The sequence below is a fragment of the Eleutherodactylus coqui genome, chromosome 1 (genome assembly GCF_035609145.1).
Source record: "Eleutherodactylus coqui strain aEleCoq1 chromosome 1, aEleCoq1.hap1, whole genome shotgun sequence".
Taxonomy (NCBI): Eukaryota; Metazoa; Chordata; class Amphibia; order Anura; family Eleutherodactylidae; genus Eleutherodactylus; species Eleutherodactylus coqui.
This window is the reverse complement of record NC_089837.1, coordinates 535926071-535944295: the sequence shown is the minus strand read 5'-3', so window position 1 is coordinate 535944295 and position 18225 is coordinate 535926071. Positions and strand designations below refer to the sequence as shown.

The following is an 18225-nucleotide window of genomic DNA, read 5'->3' as shown; positions in this document are numbered from 1 at the left end:
TCTATGTATACACACCCCTTTATATACCCACTGCTCAGTATGTATACACACCCCTATATATACCCACTGCTCTCTATACATACCCCTATATGTACCCACTGCTCAGTATGTATACACACCCCTATATATACCCACTGCTCTCTATACACACCCCTTTATATACCCACTGCTCAGTATGTATACACACCCATATATATACCCACTGCTCTCTATACACACCCCTATATACACCCACTGCTCAGTATGTATACACACCCATATATATATACCCACTGCTCTCTATACACACCCCTCTATATACCCACTGCTCTCTATGTATACACACCCCTATATATACCCACTGCTCTCTATACACACCCCTATATATATCCACTGCTCAGTATGTATACACACCCCTATATATACCCACTGCTCAATACGTATACACACCCCTATATATACCCACTGCTCAGTATGTATACACACCCCTGTATATATCCACTGCTCTCTATGTATATACACCCCTATATATGCCCACTGCTCAGTATGTATACACCCCTTATATACCCACTGCTCTCTATGTATACACACCCCTATATATATACCCACTGCTCTCTTTTATACACACCCCTATATATACCCACTGCTCTCTATGTATACACACCCCTATATATATATACCCACTGCTCTCTATGTATACACACCCCTATATACACCCACTGCTCTCTATGTATACACACCCCTATATATACACCCACTGCTCACTATGTATACACACCCCTATATATGCCCACTGCTCAGTATGTATACACACCCCTATATATACCCACTGCTCAGTATGTATACACCCCTATATATACCCACTGCTCTCTATGCATATACACCCCTATATATACCCACTGCTCTCTATGTATACACACCCCTATATATATCCACTGCTCAGTATGTATACACCCCTATATATACACCCACTGCTCTCTATGTATACACACCCCTGTATATATCCACTGCTCTCTATGTATACACACCCCTATATATGCCCACTGCTCAGTATGTATACACCCCTATATATACCCACTGCTCTCTATGCATATACACCCCTATATACACCCACTGCTCTCTATGTATACACACCCCTATATATATCCACTGCTCAGTATGTATACACCCCTATATATATATCCACTGCTCAGTATGTATACACCCCTATATATACACCCACTGCTCTCTATGTATACACACCCCTATATATACCCACTGCTCTCTATGTATACACACCCCTATATATACCCACTGCTCTCTATGTATACACACCCCTATATATATATCTACTGCTCTCTATGTATACACACCCCTATATATGCCCACTGCTCAGTATGTATACACACCCCTATATATATACCCACTGCTCTCTATGTATACACACCCCTATATATACCCACTGCTCTCTATGTATACACACCCCTATATATATACCCACTGCTCTCTATGTATACACACCCCTATATATACCCACTGCTCTCTATGTATACACACCCCTATATACACCCACTGCTCTCTATGTATACACACCCCTATATATACCCACTGCTCTCTATGTATACACACCCCTATATATACCCACTGCTCTCTATGTATACACCCCTATATATACACCCACTGCTCTCTATGTATACACACCCCTATATATACCCACTGCTCTCTATGTATACACACCCCTATATATACCCACTGCTCAGTATGTATACACACCCCTATATATACCCACTGCTCAGTATGTATACACACCCCTATATATACCCACTGCTCTCTATGCACACCCCTATATACACCCACTGCTCTCTATGTATACACCCCTATATATACCCACTGCTCAGTATGTATACACACCCCTATATATACCCACTGCTCAATATGTATACACACCCCTATATATACCCACTGCTCAGTATGTATACACACCCCTATATATACACCCACTACTCTCTATGTATACACACCCCTATATATACACCCACTGCTCTCTATGTATACACACCCCTATATATACCCCCACTGCTCTCTATGTATACACACCCCTATATATACACCCACTGCTCTCTATGTATACACCCCTATATATACCCACTGCTCAGTATGTATACACACCCCTATATATACCCACTGCTCTCTATGTATACACACCCCTATATATACCCACTGCTCAGTATGTATACACACCCCTATATATACCCACTGCTCAGTATGTATACACACCCCTATATATACCCACTGCTCAGTATGTATACACACCCCTATATACACCCACTGCTCACTATGTATACACACCCCTATATATGCCCACTGCTCACTATGTATACACACCCCTATATATACCCACTGCTCTCTATGTATACACACCCCTATATATATACCCACTGCTCACTATGTATACACACCCCTATATACACCCACTGCTCTCTATGTATACACACCCCTATATACACCCACTGCTCTCTATGTATAAACATCCCTATATACACCCACTGCTCTCTATGTATACACACCCCTATAAATACCCACTGCTCTCTATGTATACACACCCCTATATATATCCACTGCTCTCTACGTATACACACCCCTATATATATCCACTGCTCTCTACGTATACACACTCCTATATATACACCCACTGCTCTCTATGTATACACACCCCTATATATATACCCACTGCTCACTATGTATACACACCCCTATATATATCCACTGCTCTCTATGTATACACACCCCTATATATATCCACTGCTCTCTACGTATACACACCCCTATATATATCCACTGCTCTCTATGTATACACACCCCTATATATACCCACTGCTCAGTATGTATACACACCCCTATATACACCCACTGCTCACTATGTATACACACCCCTATATACACCCACTGCTCACTATGTATACACACCCCTATATATGCCCACTGCTCAGTATGTATACACACCCCTATATATACCCACTGCTCTCTATGTATACACACACCCCTATATATACCCACTGCTCTCTATGTATACACACCCCTATATATACCCCCTGCTCAGTATGTATACACACCCCTATATACACCCACTGCTCTCTATGTATACACACCCCTATATACACCCACTGCTCTCTATGTATACACATCCCTATATACACCCACTGCTCTCTATGTATACACACCCCTAAAGATACCCACTGCTCTCTATGTATACACACCCCTATATATATCCACTGCTCAGTATGTATACACACCCCTATATATACCCACTACTCAGTATGTATACACACCCATATATATACCCACTACTCTCTATACACACCCCTATATATACCCACTGCTCTCTATGTATACACACCCCTATATATACCCACTGCTCTCTATGTATACACACCTCTATATACATCCACTGCTCAGTATGTATACACTACTATATATATATACCCACTGCTCTCTATGTATACACACCCCTATATATACCCACTGCTCTCTATGTATACACACCCCTATATATACCCACTGCTCAGTATGTATACACACCCCTATATATACCCACTGCTCAGTATGTATACACACCTCTATATACATCCACTGCTCAGTATGTATACACTACTATATATATACCCACTGCTCTCTATGTATACACACCCCTATATATACCCACTGCTCAGTATGTATACACACCCCTATATATACCCACTGCTCTCTATGTATACACACCCCTATATATACCCACTGCTCTCTATGTATACACACCCCTATATATACCCACTGCTCTCTATGTATACACACCCCTATATACACCCACTGCTCTCTATGTATACACACCCCTATATATACCCACTGCTCTCTATGTATACACACCCCTATATACACCCACTGCTCTCTATGTATACACACCCCTATATATATATACCCACTGCTCTCTATGTATACACACCCCTATATATACCCACTGCTCTCTATGTATACACACCCCTATATATACCCACTGCTCTCTATGTATACACACCCCTATATATACCCACTGCTCTCTATGTATACACACCCCTATATATATGCTCAGCAGACAATCAGACGCAGGTACTACTACTCCCATCGTGTTGGCTAGGAGGTGCCTCCCCATAGCTCCTGGCTCATTACCCATGACATACATGTGTGTAAGATGCGTGTTGGTGTACATGCGTGTATATGTGCTCTCCGTGCATTAATGTGCTTCGTCTTCTTGCAGGTTGTATCTCGGCGGAGAATGAGTGGCGTGCTGCAGACATCCCAGGTAGGAGCGTGCGGGGGGGGGGGGGGGGGGGGGCGTGCTCGCCTCCTGCGCCGTATACAGCTGGGGGGTATTAGTGCCATCGCAGTAACGCTGCGTCCCCCAGGATCGTGCCAGCGATCAGCGCCCCCCCTGCCCAATCCAGTTCTTTCACAGCGCAGCGGTAAGATGTGAGAAAGGAGCCCCAAAGCGTTTTATTCCGCCGCCGCCGCCGCTTCGGTAATAGACAATATGGCCGCCAGCGCAGACCGGACAGCGCTTTGTGTGCCTGACTGCCACGTCTGCCGCCCTCTTATTAGCGTACAGTTCATTCGCAGATAACACTTCGTAAGGGCTCCGCCCAGCGGGCAGTACTGAATGTGCGGGAGGGCAGCGTACCGGCGACTCCCCTGCGGTTAATGTAGGGGAGGGGAACCCCACCTGTACACACGGAACATACGGTGACTCCCCCGCAGTGAATGTGGGGAGGGGAACCACCTGTATAAAGGGAGCGTTCGGGTGACTCCCCTGTGATGCATGTAGCAAAGGGGAACCACCTGACTACAGGGAGCGTAGGGGAGACTCCCCCGCAGTAAATGTGGAGATGGGGAACCACCTGTCTACAGGGAGCGTACAGCGACTCCCCGCGGTGAATATGGGGGAGGGGAACCACCTGTCTACAGGGAGCGTACAGCGACTCCCCGCAGTAAATGTGGAGATGGGGAACTCAACTGTCCACAGGGAGCGTACGGCGACTCCCCCGTGGGGAATGTGGGGACTGGAACCACCTGTAGAAAGGGAGCGTTCGGGTGACTCCCCTGTGTTGAATGTAGGGGAGGGAAACCAGCTGTCTACAGGGAGCGTAGGGGAGACTCCCCTGCAGTGAATGCGGGGGAGGGGAACCACCTGACTACAGGGAGCGTACAGGTGCCTCCCCCGTAGTGAATGTGGGGGAGAGGAACCACCTGTCTACAGCGAGCATACGGGAGATTCCCCTGCAGTAAATGTGGAGATGGGGAACCACCTGTCTACAGCGAGCATACGGGAGACTCCCCTGCAGTGAATGCGGGGGAGGGGAACCACCTGACTACAGGGAGACTACAGCGACTCCCCCGCAGTGAATGTGGGGGAGGGGAACCACCTGTCTACAAGGAGCGTACAGCGACTCCCCCGCAGTAATTGTGGGGGAGGGGAACCACCTGTCTACAGGGAGTGTACAGGTGACTCCCCCGCAGTGAATGTGGGGGAGGGGAACCACCTGTCTACAGGAAGCGTACGGCGACTCCCCCGCGGGGAATTTGGGGGGAGGGGGAACCACCTGTATAAAGGGAGCATTCGGGTGACTCCCCCGCATTGAATGTGGGGAGGGGAACCACCTGTATAAAGGGAGCGTACGGGGGACTCCCCTGTGTTGAATGTAGGGGAGGGGAACCACCTGTATAAAGGGAGCATTCGGGTGACTCCCCCGCAGTGAATGTTGGAACTGGAACCACCTGTCTACAGGGAGCGTACGGGCGACTCCCCCGCGGTGAATGTGGGGGAGGGGAACCACCTGTCTACAGGGAGCGTACAGCGACTCCCCGCGGTGAATGTGGGGGAGAGGAACCACCTGTATACAGGAAGCATAGGGGAAACCACCTGTCTACAGGGAGCGTACGGCGACTCCCCGCAGTGAATGTGGGGGAGGGGAACCACCTGTCTACAGGGAGCGTACGGGCGACTCCCCCGCAGTAAATGTGGGGGAGGGGAACCACCTGTCTACAGGGAGCGTACGGCGACTCCCCGCGGTGAATGTGGGGGAGGGGAACCACCTGTATACAGGAAGCATAGGGGAAACTACCTGTCTACAGGGAGCATACGGGCGACTCCCCCGCAGTATATGTGGGGGAGGGGAACCACCTGTCTACAGGGAGTGTACAGGTGACTCCCCCGCAGTAATTGTGGGGGAGGGGAACCACCTGTCTACAGGGAGTGTACAGGTGACTCCCCCGCAGTGAATGTGGGGGAGGGGAACCACCTGTCTACAGGAAGCGTACGGCGACTCCCCCGCGGGGAATTTGGGGGAGGGGAACCACCTGTCTACAGGAAGCGTACGGCGACTCCCCCGCGGGGAATTTGGGGGGGGGGGGAACCACCTGTATAAAGGGAGCATTCGGGTGACTCCCCTGCAGTGAATGCGGGGGAGGAGAACCACCTGACTACAGGGAGCGTACAGCGACTCCCCGCGGTGAATGTAGGGAAGGGGAACCACCTGTCTACAGGGAAAGTGCAGCGACTCTCCAGCAGTAAATGTGCTGGAGGGGAATTCAACTGTCTACAGGGAGCGTACAGGGGACTCCCACATGGGGAATGTGGGGACTGGAACCACCTGTCTACAGGGAGCATACGGGAGACTCCCCTGCAGTGAATGCGGCGGAGGGGAACCACCTGACTACAGGGAGCGTACAGGTGCCTCCCCCGCAGTGAATGTGGGGGAGGGGAACCACCTGACTACAGGGAGCGTACAGGTGCCTCCCCCGCAGTGAATGTGGGGGAGGGAAACCACCTGTCTACAGGGAGCGTACGGGCGACTCCCCTGCAGTGAATACGGGGGAGAGGAACCACCTGTATAAAGGGAGCGTTCGGGGGACTCCCCCTCAGTGAATGTGGGGAGGGGAACCACCTGTATAAAGGGAGCGTTCGGGTGACTCCCCTGTGGTGAATGCAGGGGAGGGGAACCACCTGACAACAGGGAGAGTACAGCGACTCCCTGCGGTGAATGTGGGGAGGGGAACCACCTGTCTACAGGGAGCGTACGGATGACTCCCCAGCAGTAAATGTGCTGGAGGGGAACTACCTGTATAAAGGGAGAGTAGGGGTGACTCCCCTGTGGTGAATGTGGGGAGAGGAAGCACCTATATAAAGGAAGTGTAGGAGTGATTCTCCTGTGGTGAATATGGGGGAGGGGACCCCACCTGTCCACAGGGAGTGTACGGCCGACTCCCCCTCGGTAAATGTGGGTAGGAGAACCACTTGTCTACAGGAAGCATACGGGCGGCTCCCCCGCAGTAAATGTGGGGGAGGGGAACCACCTGTCTACAGGGAGCGTACGGGCGACTCTCCAGCAGTAAATGTGGGGGAAGGGAACCACCTGTCTACAGGGAGCGTACGGGTGGCTCCCCGCGGTGAATGTGGTGGAGGGGAACCACCTGTCTACAGGGAGCATACGGGCGACTTCCCCATGGTGAATGTGAGGAGGGGAACTCAACTGTCCACAGGGAGTTTACGGGCGGCTCCCCGCAGTGAATGTGGTGGAGGGGAACCACCTGTCTACAGGGAGCATACGGGCGACTCCCCTGCAGTGAATATAAGGAAGAGGAACCACCTATTCATAGAGGGCATACGGCAACTCCCCCGCGGTGAATGTGGGGAGGGGAACCACCTGTCTACAGGGAGCGTACGGGCGACTCCCCCGCAGTAAATGTGGGGGAGGGGAACCACCTGTCTACAGGGAGCGTACGGGCGACTCCCCTGAAGTAAATGTGGGGGAGAGGAACCACCTCTCTACAGGGAGCGTACGGGCGACTTCCCCGTGTTGAATGTGGGGAGGGGAACCACCTGTCTACAGGGAGCGTACAGGCAACTCCCCCGCAGTAAATGTGGAGATGGGGAACTCAACTCTCCACAGGGAGTGTACGGGCGGCTTCCCGCAGGGAATATGGGGAAGGGGAACCACCTGTCTACAGGGAGCGTACAGGCAACTCCCCCGCAGTAAATGAGGAGGAGGGGAACTCAACTGTCCACGGGGAGTGTACGGGCGGCTTTCCGCGGGGGATGTAGGGGAGGAGAACCACCTGTCTACAGAGAGCATACAGGCAACTCACCCGCGGTGAATGTGGGGAGGGGAACCTACCTGTCCACAGGAAGCATACAGGCGACTTCCCGCGGTGAATGTGGGGAGGGGAACCCACCTGTCCACAAGGAGCGTATGGCGACTCTTCCACAGGGAATGTGGGGGGAGGGGAACCACCAGGCTACAGGGAGCATACGGGTGAGTCTCCCACGGTGAATGTGGGTAGGGGCACCACCTATTCATAGAGGGCATACGGCAACTACCCCGCGGTGAATGTGGGAAGGGGAACCAACTGTCTACAGGGAGCGTTCGGGCGGCTCCCCTGCAGTGAATGTAGGGAAGGGGAACCACCTGTCTACAGGGAGCGTACGGGCGACTCCCCTGCAGTAAATGTAGGGGAGGGGAACCACCTGTCTACAGGGAGCATATGGGTGACTCCCCCACAGTGAATGTGAGTAGGGGAACCACCTATTCATAGAGGGCATACAGCAGCTCCCCCGCGGTGAATGTAGGGGAGGGGAACCACCTGTCTACAGGGAGCGTACGGCGACTCCCCGCGGTGAATATGGGGGAGGGGAACCACCTGTCTACAGGGAGCGTACGGGCGACTCCCCCGCAGAAAATTTGGGGGAGGGGAACCACCTGTCTACAGGGAGTGTACAAGTGACTCCCCCGCAGTGAATGTCAGGGAGGGGAACCACCTGTCTACAGAGAGCCAAACAGATGGATCAGCCGTGCCGTTGGTGATGATGGTGATCTCCTTCTTCGTCCTCTACGTTCCCCGGACCTCACACCTTGTGATTTGAGTCCACATGCCCGCCTTATTGCCCGCCTTGATCTGTGGCATCCCAGAAGCCATTGCATCTGTCCCTCATGATCCCCCCACAACGTGTGGGGCAGGAACTACAGGCTTCATGTGTGTCCAGTGACAAAGGGGGCCGCACAGATCGCCGCCGAGGGGGTCCGCACAGATCGCCGCCGAGGGGGTCCGCACAGATCGCCGCCGAGGGGGGCCGCACAGATCGCCGCCGAGGGGGGCCGCACAGATCGCCGCCGAGGGGGGCCGCACAGATCGCCGCCGAGGGGGGCCGCACAGATCGCCGCCGAGGGGGGCCGCACAGATCGCCGCCGAGGGGGGCCGCACAGATCGCCGCCAAGGGAGAGACGCTTCTGATGTGCAGCAAAACTTTACATCAGATTTCTGTATCTTAGTCACCAACAGAAGTTCTGGGGCCACATCGGGGGTCATCTGCAGTGGCCCGTATAAGTCGGCCTCTCACCCCGTTTCCTTCCATGTCTCTGCATATTACTTGACTGCAGGATGCTTTCTGGGGTCCCGTGGCATCACAAACGAGCTCACGCCGCACCCTCCTGCGCTCACCCTGTCCCGTCCTCCGACCGCTCCTTCCTCGTATTCGCCCGCCATTGGCCGTAAGGCGCTTTCTCATTGGCTCCTATGGATGTTATGTGGCCTCCTCCTCTTCATGTGGAGACCCGTGTGGGGAGGCTGACTGTAGAACATGAAGTCCTGGGTGACCAGTTGTCAGACCTCTTCTATCCGTCCATAGTTGTCAGGTCTGTCGGTGGCTGTGAGGTGCTGACACGCTGCTTCCTCTTAGTTTTCCAGTTACTATGTCTGGACCGCTGACTGAGAAGAGTCCCGTGTCCGCCCTGACGCTCAGCCTCCTCGCCTCTCACAACGACCTCCTGTCTTCCAAGAGTCGGCAGATCTATGCCCACACCGACCTGCAGAGCGCCATGGGGTTAGTGAGTGCAGAGCTGGGATGTGGAGCCCCGTCAGATCGCACCAACCCAAAATGGCTGAAGGAGGGTCAGAACCAGCTGCGTAAGGCGGCCGAGCACGAGAAGGAAGACCAGAACTGCAACCCGGATCCGGAGGGCATCAACAAAGACTGGACCAACCGCAACCAAGACGAGAAGCGGACAGAGGAGCTGGAGGTGTCGGCGCTCAACTGCGTCAACCGCAGCAGCATGAACCATTCTCCACCACTACTTATCCAGGACGGAGACGACGAGGACGATGATCTGACTCCGGCCCAGAGCGAGGTCACCGACACCATCACTACCGAGACCTCGGAGCTCAGCTCTGAGGTGGTGCAGGACAACGGAAGGGGCCGAGAGACCGTTCGCAGCGCCAGCCTCCTCTTTGGCATGAGGAACACTGGTGGAAGCGATGAGGACTCCAGTTGGGCGACCCTTTCCCAAGGAAGCCCCTCTTATGGCTCTCCCGATGACACAGGTATGACGATGGGGCCGTGGCAGTAGATCACATCGTATGACACATGACCCCTGTACCCGGTGTGACGTGTAGAGTGAGGTTGGGATGGTGGAATTACTTGGGGCTGGGGAGGGTGGAGGACGGTCCGTGTGATAGCCACAAACTGGAGCAGAGTGTTCAGGCAGCAGTATGCAGTCCTCAGCTCTCGCTCACAGCCTGAAGGTTGCGGGTTCAATCCCCACTTGGTTCAGGTAGCCGGCTCAAGGTTGACTCAGCCTTCCATCCTTCAGCGGTCAGTAAAACAAGTACCCAGAGATGAGCTGAAAGCGCTGCGGAATACATTGGCGCTATACAAATTAGCAGATTCATCATTTTTTATTATATGTATTCATGCTCCTCTTAGACTGCTTCTGGCCGCGCAACACTCTGGACACGGACTCCGATCTGCCCTCGGGGTGGATGCGGGTGCAGGATACCTCGGGAACTTACTACTGGCACGTACCCACTGGCACCACACAATGGGAGCCGCCGTCAGATCTGGGCAGCGGGGAGCCGAGGATGTACTCTCCGTCCACCGCTCACACCCCAACGGAGGAGGAGGAGGAGGTACGCTCTATATACATATGTATGTTATCACACGCTGCGTCCTGAGCAGCAGGAAATAATGGAGTACGTTGTCACCAGGAGGAGTCACAGGAGGAGACGTCAGACGGCGATCACCACGAGACAGACGATGTCACCTGTCACATCAACACCCTGAACCTGAGGTGAGGCCCAAGTCAGGAACACGCCCTGTTTTGTACTTCTTGTCTACAGGTCACCCTGTAGTGGGAGGGGCACGCACACTGTATTGTCCTTGTGTACAGGTCAGCCAACACTGAGAGGGGCTCACCTTTCATTCTGTCCTCCTTGCCTATGAGTTACCCTGTGGTGGGAGGGGCATACACCCTGCAGTGGGAGTGGCAAACACCCTTGTGTATGGGTTACTCTGTGGTGGCTAGGCAGATCTGGACGGCTGCTGGTTGGTTTGGGGTATGTGCCTGGCATTTATTGCCCCCTCTGTATTAGCATTTAGTTAGAGTGACATCAGTAATGATATAATATTCCCCCTCCAGCTTGGTCCAACCATCAGAAGAAGAGAAGGGGCCGCTGCTGATTTATGACTCGGGGCCACAGGTACGTCCATCACAGGTGCAGCGTATTTTGTGCCGTGTTCTGGTGTCTTCCGTCTGGGCTGCCCCCTCCTCTGAGGATCTTACTAAGGGTCTTTTGCAGAAGTTCCCGGTTTGCTCTCTTGGTTGGGTTGAGATGACAGAAGAGGACCTGGCACCAGGGAGAAGCAGCGTGGCCGTCAACAGCTGCATCCGGCAATTGTCTCTTCACAACCAGAGTCTGACACAGGTACGTCTCCTCACCAACAGCAACCCCCCGAACAACAACCCCCCGAACAACAACCCCCCGAAGCCCTCACCAACAGCTCCGTCCCCCCGAAGCCCTCGCCAGCGGCTACGGCCCCTCCGAAGCCCCCGCCGGCGGCTCCATCCCCCTGAAACCCCCGCCGGCGGCTCCGTCCCCCCGATGCCGGCGGCTCCGTCCCCCCGATGCCTTCTCTGACCCCCCCCTTCCTAAATTTCTTGTATTCCTGGATATTTGTCAGTAAGTGAGGCACAGAGATATCGCCCCGCATCCCCCGTAAGAAGTATCTGCCCCCTTACTATATGAGCGCCCTGTGAGAGCACATGAGGTGTCGGCCCACCATACTGTTGACTTGGAGGGGTATTCTCTGTACTGTGCACCTGGGGGCAGCTCAGAGTCTCCTCGGGGGCCGGGGGAAGACATTCCAAAGTGCACCCCTATTCAGTGATGTTGAATGGGAAACATGGTTATTACATATCAGATTTGAGGCTGCAGGTCCTTATGTCCGGTGACCCACCCCCCCTTATATCATTGTGTCCAGCAGGGGGTGACGGCTGCTGCAGACGATGGGGGTCCTTATGTCCGGTGACCCACCCCCCCTTATATCATTGTGTCCAGCAGGGGGTGACGGCTGCTGCAGACGATGGGGGTCCTTATGTCCGGCGACCCCCCCCCCCCCCCCTTATATCATTGTGTCCAGCAGGGGGTGACGGCTGCTGCAGACGATGGGGGTCCTTATGTCCGGTGACCCACCCCCCCTTATATCATTGTGTCCAGCAAGGGGTGACGGCTGCTGCAGACAATGGGGGTCCTTATGTCCGGTGACCCCCCCCCCCCCTTATATCATTGTGTCCAGCAGGGGGTGACGGCTGCTGCAGACGATGGGGGTCCTTATGTCCGGTGACCCACCCCCCCTTATATCATTGTGTCCAGCAGGGGGTGACGGCTGCTGCAGACGATGGGGGTCCTTATGTCCGGTGACCCACCCCCCCTTATATCATTGTGTCCAGCAGGGGGTGACGGCTGCTGCAGACGATGGGGGTCCTTATGTCCGGTGACCCACCCCCCCTTATATCATTGTGTCCAGCAGGGGGTGACGGCTGCTGCAGACGATGGGGGTCCTTATGTCCGGTGACCCACCCCCCCTTATATCATTGTGTCCAGCAGGGGGTGACGGCTGCTGCAGACAATGGGGGTCTTTGTGTCTGGTGACCCACCCCCCCTTATATCATTGTGTCCAGCAGGGGGTGACGGCTGCTGCAGACGATGGGGGTCTTTGTGTCTGGTGACCCCCCCCCCCCTTATATCATTGTGTCCAGCAGGGGGTGACGGCTGCTGCAGACGATGGGGGTCCTTATGTCCGGTGACCCACCCCCCCCCTTATATCATTGTGTCCAGCAGGGGGTGACGGCTGCTGCAGACAATGGGGGTCTTTGTGTCTGGTGACCCTCTTTCCTCTTGTGTTGTGTCCGGTAGGGGAAGGACATGCTGCTGGTGCTGGACGACGACTCTCTGAAGCTCTACGACTCCTCCGGGCAGACGCTCCTGCACTCACAGCCCATTGTCAGCATCCGTGTGTGGGGCGTGGGAAGAGATGACGGCAGGTGAGGGTCCGGGACATGCGGAACCCCTTGCTAGCTTTAACCCCTTTCTGACCAGCTCTGTTCTCTTTACTGAACCTCTTCCCTTCTGCTTTTTATCCTGCTGCGCTGATGGACGCAGAGAGAGGTACGGTACACGCCGTGCAGAAGGCGGTCCCGCTGCCGGGCAGTTGTTGGTGTACGGTATAGGTGAGTGATGGTGGTACGCGCTCTCACACCCGCTCCCCTCTCGTCTCAGGGACTTCGCCTACGTAGCAAGAGACAAGCTGACGCAGTTGCTGAAGTGTCACGTGTTCCGATGTGAGATGCCGGCCAAGGCTATAGCGACGGGTCTGCACAGTGTCTGCTCCCGGGTACGTCCTCTGTGTGAGCAGCTTACAGAGCGTGTACGGTCCTCCGCCGATCTCCGGGACCCCCGTAACTCTCCTATTATTGCCCACAGATAATGGCTGAAAGACGTACAACGCGATCCCTCATGGACAGCCTGTTTATGGACCAATCCCGGCTGGTGGATGTCCCCTTCCAAGGTGAGGACCCCAACAGTGAACTCATTGAACTTCCTAGACCCCAATGCCTTATCCTTAATATGACCCGGTATGTTTTCCAAAACTTCTGCACCAATCTGTAGAAGTGGCGGACTGCTGAGATCAGTGTCGCTATACTGCAGCGCCCGCATCCATTAGGGGCCTGATCGGATGCCTTTTACGTTCATGTTTTTGGAGGTAGTTAGACGCCCACAAATATGGCGGCCGATGAATCCCCTGCACTAGTTATCTGGAGTTCTGAGTGTTCAGTCTGCTCTCACTGTCCTACATGTTATGTTGTGTCCCCCTCATTCTGCACTCAGGACCCCATAATCACAAAGTGACAACAGAACCTAAGAAACCTTTCTAATTAAAAAAATAAGTGGAAAAACTCTAATTTTGCATTGACATAAGTATTCACACCCCTCAGTACGACACTTGAACCCCTAGGGTCTCCCATCTCTGTTGATCATCTCTGAGGGGTCTCTCTTGATTGGAGTCACCTGTGTTACATTAAGCTGACCCACCCCATCTCTAGAAGGTCTCACCGCTCACAATCCATATCAGAGCCAAAACCTAGCCATGAGGAGGACAGAGCTGCCTGCAGAGCTCAGAGACTGGATTGTGTGGAGGCGCAAATCTGGGGAAGCTGCAAAAACATTTCTGCTGCCCTGAAAGTTGCCAAGAGCCCAGCGGCCCCCATAATACTTACATGGATGAACCACCAGGACTCTCCCTAGAGCCACCGACCCCCAAACTAAGGGGAGAGGGGTCTTGTAAGAGAGGTAAGCAAGAGCCCAGCGACCCTCATAATACTTACATGGATGAACCACCAGGACTCTTCCTAGAGCCACTGACCCCCAAACTAAGGGGAGAGGGGTCTTGTAAGAGAGGTGAGCAGGAGCCCAGCGGCCCTCATAATACTTACATGGAAGAACAAGCAGGACTCTTCCTAGAGCTGCCGACCGCCCAAACTAAGGGGAGAGGGGTCTTGTAAGAGAGGTAAGCAAGAGCCCAGCGACCCTCATAATACTTACATGGAAGAACAAGCAGGACTCTTCCTAGATCCACCGACCCACCGAACTAAGGGGGAGAAGGGTCTTGGAAGAGAGGAGACCAAGAGCCCAACGGCCCCCATAATACTTACATGGAAGAACAACCAGGACTCTTCCTAGAGCTGCCGGCCCCTAAACTAGGGGGCGAGAAGGGTCTTGTAAGAGAGGAGACCAAGAGCCCAATGGTTCCTCTGGCTGAGCTCAAAGATCCCGTGTGCAGATGGGAAAAAGGTCAGAAGGGATGGGTCAACCATCCATGCAGCCTCCACCAATCTGGGCTTTATTTCAGAGCGGCCAGAAAGAAGCTCCTCAGTGAGACAAGTGAAAGCCGCCTGGAGTTTATCAGAAAGACCCTAAAGGACCTCAGAGTGCGAGAAGCAAGATCCTCTGCTCTGATGACACCAAGATGGAACTTTATGGCCTCTTAAGTGTTCTTTCTGGAGGAAACCAGGCGCTGCTCATCACTGGCCCAATACCATCCATACAGTGAAGCCTGGCGGTGGAGCATCATGCTGGGGGAGGGGAGGCCGGTGAGGGTGGGTGGAAAGCTGAATGCAGTGAAGTACAGAGATAATGACCACCTGATCCAGAACATGGGGGACCTCAGACCGGGCAGAAGAATCATCTTCCAACAAGACAATGACTCAAAGACCCCAGCCAAGACCACACAGGAGGGGGACAACTCTGTGAATGTCCTTGAGTGGCCCGGCCAGAGCCCTGAACCCAATGGGACATCTCTGGAGAGATCTGACAATGGTTGTCCGCAACCGGCCCCCATCCAGCCTGACAGAAAACCCCCAAAACCAGGGGTGCAAACCTTGTGGCATCACCAAGAAGACTGGAGGCTGGAATCACTGCCAGAGGGGCTTCGACTAATACTGAGTACAGGGTGGGACTACTTATGTCACTGCAGGGTGGGGGGATCTATTTAAAAAAATGTTCAACATAGTAACATAGTATGTTAGGCTGAAGGCAGACAATGTGTGTCCAGTTCAGCCGGTTTCCACCCCCCTTGTTGGTCCAGAGGAAGGCAAAAAAAAACAATGAGGCAGAAGCCAATTTAGCTTATTTCGAGGAAAACATGCCTTCCCGACTCCATAATGGCAGCCAGAGTAATCCCTGGATCAACCGCTAATACTTCCTACCTGACTGTAAGACCCGGATCACCAACCCTGCTGGTCACGTAATGTCTATATCCTGTAATATCATAGAAAGACATCTAGTCCATCTTAACCTCCTCTATGGATCCTGCCATCACCACGTCCTCAGGCAGAGAGTTCCACAGTCTCACTGCTCTTATAGTAAAGAACCCGCTCCTGCGTTGGTGATGAAACCTGCTTTCCTCTAGACGTAGTGGATGCCCTCTCATTACCGTTGCAGTCCTGGGTATAAACAGATCCTGGCAGAGATCCTTCTATCGTCCCCTCATGTATTTATACAGTGTTATTTGGTGGCCCCTTAGCCGTCCTTTTTCCGGGGTGAATAATCCCAGTTTCGGTGCCTCTCTGGGTATTCCAGTCCCGTCATTCCGTTTATTAGTTTAGTTGCCCTTCTTTGAACTCCCTCAAGCATTGATGTTTCTCGGGTTCTGTTGTCGCTTTGTCATTATGGGGTCTGAGTGGAGAATGAGGGGGACACAATACAACATGTAGGACAGTTAGGGTGTGAGGACCCGCTCTGTATATCCCTACTCAGCGGGCAGATTGTAGGAGTGTTTGTGGCGGAGGCCTTAATGCTTCGTAGACAGAACAGGGGAGAGGGAACGGCTCTGTAATTCTATGTAATTTCGGGTCTCTTTCCTTGCAGTTGAGTTTCCGGCCCCAAAGAATGAACTTGTTCAGCGCTTCCAGGTCTTCTACTTAGGCAGCGTCTGCGTCAGTAAACCCGTGGGTAAGTTTTGTTGGCACCTGGATGCTTCCTGTGCCAGTAACCCCGGTATCCCAGCACCATGGGGCCGATGACCGGCTGTGTGACACCCGTGAGGGGTCAGATGTGTCCATAGGGGGCCGGGCAGGCAATATTAAGTTGTTCCTCTGTCTCCGGCAGGAATGGAGGTGGTCAACAACACCCTGCAGACCGCGCTCAGCACCGACCGCGCTTCCTGGATTCCCGTCACCGTTAATGTGGCCTCAGCAACTGTTACGGTCTTACACCAGCAGGTAACATCTCTGGTCATTGGCTGTAAGATATCACATGACACAAGACATCTTCGTAGGATGCCAGCGGGGTGCACGGCACTAGTGACAGATGTGCAGGATCATCGTCTCGCTATAAGTGGGTCACTCCGGGAATCTCATAAGCTCTTGTGCATGTTCTTTCAGACCGAGGAGACGATCAGTGAGTGCCGTGTGCGCTTCCTTTCCTTCATGGGGGTCGGACGTGACATCCATACGTTTGCTTTCATCATGGCAGAGGCCCCAGGAATTTTCATCTGTCACATGTTCTGGTGCGAGCCCAACGCTGCTCATCTCTCCGAGGCCGTACAGGCGGCCTGCATGGTAAGAGGGTTTTCATCATCCCTCATCAGGTGACACCCCGACCTTCTCATGGTGGGAGATCATGCAGCCCCTTCTGGCTGGTTCCCTGAACCTGCTGTCCCGGCTCTTGCACCCAATGACATCCTAGTAGACCAATATTATAAAGCCCTCCTGCCCCTTACTAATCATTATAGGGTTTTAGTCATTACCATTTCCAGCTCACTGTCCTACATGTTATATTGTGTCCCCCTCATTCTGCACTCAGGACCCCATAATGATAAAGTGACAACAGAACCGGAGAAATCTTTGTACATTTTTTTTTTTAAATGAGAACCTCCTGTTCCGCAGTGCCATAAGTAGTCCCACCCTGTACTCAGTATTAGTCGGTGCCCCTCTGGCAGTGATTCCAGCCTCCAGTCTTCTTGGTGATGCCACAAAGTTTGCACCTCTGGGTTTGGGGGTCTTCTGTCAGGTTGGGTGGGGGCTGTCTGCGGACAGCCATTGTCAGGTCTCTCCAGAGATGTCCCATTGGGTTCTGGCCGGGCCCCTCAAGGACATTCACAGAGTTGTCCCCTCTCCTGGGTGGTCTTGGCTGGGGTCTTTGAGTCATTGTCTTGACCCTTCTGCCTGGTCTGAGGTCCCTTGTGTTCTGGATCAGGGGGTCATTATCTCTTATGCTCAATCAGTTGAATTTCCCCAAGTGACTCCAATCAAGGTGTAGAAACATTTCAAAGATCGAGAGGAATGGGGGGCCGCAGAACTACAAGTGACGTACCAAGGGGTGTGAATACTTATGTCACCGCGCAATGGTAGTTTTTGATGTTTAAAACAT

At 53.2% G+C, this 18225-nt stretch overlaps 1 protein-coding gene across 3 annotated transcripts in view; it reads left to right on the top strand.

The window, feature by feature from the left end:
- The window catches only part of APBB1 (amyloid beta precursor protein binding family B member 1), a 34699-nt gene that overhangs the window by 14659 nt on the left and 1815 nt on the right, over nucleotides 1-18225 (top strand). The window contains exons 2-13 of one of the 3 annotated variants that reach the window (XM_066588559.1): nucleotides 4229-4273; nucleotides 9701-10341; nucleotides 10724-10926; nucleotides 11011-11087; nucleotides 11436-11496; nucleotides 11596-11721; nucleotides 13213-13340; nucleotides 13576-13690; nucleotides 13780-13864; nucleotides 16723-16806; nucleotides 16963-17075; nucleotides 17238-17414. In XM_066588559.1, the coding sequence (XP_066444656.1) occupies nucleotides 9714-10341; nucleotides 10724-10926; nucleotides 11011-11087; nucleotides 11436-11496; nucleotides 11596-11721; nucleotides 13213-13340; nucleotides 13576-13690; nucleotides 13780-13864; nucleotides 16723-16806; nucleotides 16963-17075; nucleotides 17238-17414 (1797 nt within the window). In that variant the 5' untranslated portion in view covers nucleotides 4229-4273; nucleotides 9701-9713. Of the gene's footprint in view, nucleotides 1-4228; nucleotides 4274-9700; nucleotides 10342-10723; nucleotides 10927-11004; nucleotides 11088-11435; nucleotides 11497-11595; nucleotides 11722-13212; nucleotides 13341-13575; nucleotides 13691-13779; nucleotides 13865-16722; nucleotides 16807-16962; nucleotides 17076-17237; nucleotides 17415-18225 lie in introns of all 3 variants that reach the window. The other 2 variants (XM_066588558.1, XM_066588557.1) reach the window with 2 other exon arrangements.